This window comes from Centruroides sculpturatus, unplaced genomic scaffold, assembly GCF_000671375.1.
Source record: "Centruroides sculpturatus isolate CEXI.00-Female unplaced genomic scaffold, Cexi_2.0 scaffold3070, whole genome shotgun sequence".
Taxonomy (NCBI): Eukaryota; Metazoa; Arthropoda; class Arachnida; order Scorpiones; family Buthidae; genus Centruroides; species Centruroides sculpturatus.
The window spans coordinates 7831-12237 of NW_019387167.1; the positions used below are offsets into that span (position 1 = coordinate 7831).

Consider the following 4407-nt stretch of genomic DNA (forward strand, 5'->3'; position numbering starts at 1 on the left):
CAGTGGCGGCCTTAGGGGGTGGCGAGCAGGGCAATCGCCCGGGGCCTCGCTCTTGGAGGGGCCTCGCGCAACAACCAAGTAGAAAAAAGTTGATATTTAAAACTTTTTATTTTATCCTTGGCTATTAGTTATAACAATAAAATAAATTTAATTTATAGTACAGTATATATTAATATTAATAAGTGCCTACTATTTCAATTCACATACTTTGCACAAAGGACAAGGGCCTCGCAAAGATCTGCCGCCCAGAGCCACGCAATGGATAAGGCCGCCGCTGTCAGCAGTGATACTTTTACAAAAGAGAAAGTCTTCTACAATGTTATTATTATCTATAAACTGTACATAGCAAATCAAGTGAGCATCATCATTATTATTATGTGTGTCCTTATCCAGCTGCAATCCAGACTCCTTTCATTTTTTCAATTAATTGAACATTGGAGGTCCTTCGCTATGTTCTGTATTCTGCCACTGATGGTGTTATTGGGCAAAGGCACTTTTGAAAGCTGCACCGTTTATAGTATTTAGCATATCTACAGCAGCCGGTAGAATGAGTTTTTCTGCGATGATATGAGGCTTTTTACATTTTGCGATTCTGTGTGCCACCTGTATTGCTGAGTTAATAATTTGCACCAGGTGTGCTAGATGTCAAACACTGAATTGAAAGTAGAAGTAAAATTATGAAAATTTTATATTTCGTGGCGCCCGTGAAGAAGCCGCGGCGCACACTTTGAAAACCGCTGTTCTAGTTCATGTTTTCTAATTCATAGAACATAGAAAATGTTAGAGGTAACAGTTTGAATTAGCAATAAATTCAACTTCTGAATGAATATGAGTCAGAATACAAATTTGTCTAAGAATTATTACTTTATTAGTTATTTTTCAAGAACTTTTTTTTTATCAATTAAAAGATTAGTTATCTTTTCCCGTGTTTGCGTTACAAACTGATTATATTTTCTACTTAGAAGAAAACTAAATCAAGTATAAATGATGTAAGAAACTTCCGAGAGATTTTGAAATCAGAAAATTGAGAAAAATTTCAAATTAGCAATTTTTCAATTTTATTTTCAGAAAACTAGAGCTATGAAAGTTCGATAGGTCGAAAATTACATGACTATTTTTCAATCATTACGGTTTAAGAAATTTTCAAATGTAATATTTAAAATATCTTCGAAAAAAATGCATTTTAATTAATAGAGTTTAATTATTTTGCACTAAAAATGATTGAGGTTCTCTCAGAAAAGCATTTTTTTTAATAAAAACTATAAAAAATTCAATTCTCATGTTACAGGCAGTACAACTTTATTTACTCTAGTGTTGCCTTGTTCCATCAATTTAATCTAAAAAATAAGATAAAAAGGTCTCAATAATTTCCCAAATAATAACTTATTCTTTGCATTCAATATTGTTTTATGTAGGTAGGAATAATTCGCAGCAGCAATAGTTTTCATAAAGTGTTCTCTTATTTTATACTAATTAATTTTTAAATAAGTGAATAAGAATGAATTTGGATAGTTGTATAACAAGTGTTGAAATTAATTAACCTTAAACGTCATGGAATAATTATTGAAATTTCAGAAATATTTACAATTCAATGAAAATATGATAGTAGTTTTAAGTGATATTTTGAATTTTTAGGTTGTCTTTATCCTGCATCTTATTTTTTGAGTTCTTATATTTTATGCTTTAAATCAACTATAAAAACATTTGATTTAAAATTTGAAAATTTAAATTACTGCATGAAAACTCATTATTATTATTCTTACATTTATAATTTACAGTTACATTACAATGCATTTTGTGTGTGACAAGCCAAATAGACAGAATTGATTTTGGAAGAAGAGCATCAGGAGCAAAATATGGTAAATTTTGTTTTTATTGTTTTCTTAACTTCGAAAAATCAAATAAATTATGTATTCACTTTTATAGGTGATCTATCTCCCGGAGCCATAGCAGGAATATGTATTGGTTCAATTGCATTTGTTAGCGGGCTAATTGTTACAATATTTTTCTGTTATCATGTTTACAAAAAACAAAGGGCTCAGATGTCTGTCTATGATACTACAAAGCATATGCCATTAACAACATACGTTAATTAAAATTTAAATGAATTATAATAATTCAAAGCAGCCTTTTAAAATTTTGTAACACAAGTGTTTTTAAAAGAATTTAATGTCTTGTAAATTAAAAGAAAAATTATCATTACTTAAATAGTATGTACATAGGAAAGTAATTTTGCTGTAAAAATATTAAAAGTACAATAAAAAAAACCCAGCAAATTTAAGTAATAAATATTGTTCATTTGAAAATTACATTGTAGAAAATATTAATGAAAATTGGTAAAGCAATAAAAAATACTATTACAGGCATATTTCAAAAATACTTAGCATGAAGATATATGAACTTTTACACAAAAAAATGTTTTTTTTTTTATTAAGTAAAAATTAGGTTATAAAAATTCATAATTTCTAAGATATTGCAAACAAAAAATTTATATTTTATTCTTTATTGTTATAATTGTGTCAAAATGATGTCTTAATAAATTCATTAGGATAAATTATGATCCTTTTTCAGATGAACAATTTTTTACTGTAATAAGTGTCTTTTTTAAAAAATAAATATGAAAAGTAAACAGAACACATCATATTGAAGTCAAACTCTTAATTTTATTGATAAATACAATTTAATAATATATTTCCAGAATTAATATATAAATTGTAATAACTTGCATCAATATAATTACCTGAAGTTAACTTCTTATTATTAACCATTTCATGAAATTAAAGTATAAATTATCAAGAGAAATATTTTCAAAGTTCAAACTCAAATTCATTTTCATAGTAATTAATCTTTCCAGCGATGACCACATTGAGGATTACAGCATTTATAAAATGTGGTCATTGGTTCATCAGCTGATCGTGTCTGTAGCTGCATGAAATAGGCTCTTGCATGTTCACACTTTGGACACGGTTCTTCAGTAGAGTCCACATTATCCCATGCAGCAGCTCCACCTAATACATCATCTACTTCTTTCAATTTTGGATACTTTCGAGTGCTAATTCGTCTGGAGATGTTATGGATGTATGGACATGTACTACATGCAAATCGATAGCCTCTTCCACCTTCTTCAACTGTCAAAATATTAGCACAGATAGGACAAAAAGTCAACATCTTATTTAATAAGAAGAAGGTATAGACTAGAAGCAACACAACAACTGGCTACAGCTATATGTAATCTGATACCCACTACAGAAGCTGTAAGAAAAAAGTTTAACATTAATATTAAATTTATAAAGTAATTAAATTTAAAACATTATGCTATTCAATTTATAAGACTACTGAGTTAATTAAATCCAATTATTTTTTCTCATAAATTTATATAAAAACACCATATGATTAAACAAAATACCAGTAGAAATCTGAATTGCTAGATTATTTTTTGGCTATATTACATAAATTAATTAAACAACAAAATGTGATCTAAAAGTTACACTGCTATCTAATGTTATGATAATTAGAACTGATTTTCAAATTAAATTTAATAAGTTAGAAAATTCTAAAAGAAAAATCATCCTGCAGTAGAATTTGAACAAGCAACTTCTGCTTTTCGTGCACACTACAGAGATTCAGATAACATAATTGGAAAGGCAACTGCACAGTGAGCAAAGTTGAGTTTGAATTCTGCTCAAAAAATTTTGATGGTGCAAGTTGCTAATTAATTGTAAGTCATCTTACAATTTTCTGTTGTTTTTTCAGGTTAAATTGATTTTTTTAGCATCATCCCAGTTATTATTATATTTTATTTATTATTTCTATATTTATACTTTTTATAAAATGTGTATTCTGCACATAATATTCATTAAAAATTTTTCTTCAGAATGTTAGGTCAATTAAAGATAAGTTTTTTTTTTTTAAACCAAGTATTAATAATTAATAATGATATTTTTGATATATATATCAAAAATATCATTATTAATATATATATATTACACATATATATAATATTAGAAAGTTGGATGACTTCTGATTCTCGTGATACAATATTACCAATTTTATTAATCAAATGGGTTACCAATTCATTTCACTTACTCTACAATATGAGAGATAAAATTTTATTAATCTAACCTCCATCTCTTTATGTAATTAAATTTTTGAATAATGGGATTCAATCCTTGTCATTAATATTCTAGATTTAAGATTGACTATTATTATGATCTATGCTCTTTACTCAAAAAGAATCAGTCTATTTCAAATTCTTCAGTGTTATCATGTTTATTCTTGAATCCATATACAACTGCAGATTTATATTATATGGTGATTTTAACCTTTCTAATGTTTCTTGGACTTCTGTTGATTTGAATTTTTGTACTTTTGATGATTGCAATTATGTGGCTATTCTAAACTGTTAAA

At 27.3% G+C, this 4407-nt stretch overlaps 1 protein-coding gene across 1 annotated transcript; it reads right to left on the minus strand.

Annotated features, from left to right (window-relative positions):
- Positions 1 to 2474: 2474 nt before the first annotated feature.
- Positions 2475 to 3281, minus strand: LOC111616226 (DNA-directed RNA polymerase III subunit RPC10-like). Its single transcript, XM_023357654.1, has one exon. It carries the CDS (start codon positions 3166 to 3168, stop codon positions 2842 to 2844), a length of 327 nt encoding a protein of 108 aa, XP_023213422.1. The 5' UTR covers positions 3169 to 3281; the 3' UTR covers positions 2475 to 2841.
- Positions 3282 to 4407: the final 1126 nt, after the last annotated feature.

What these genes read in the sequence shown, in the direction of transcription:
- LOC111616226 (XM_023357654.1), bottom strand. Translation starts at nt 3,168, where the DNA reads ATGTTGACTTTTTGTCCTATCTGTGCTAATATTTTGACAGTTGAAGAA.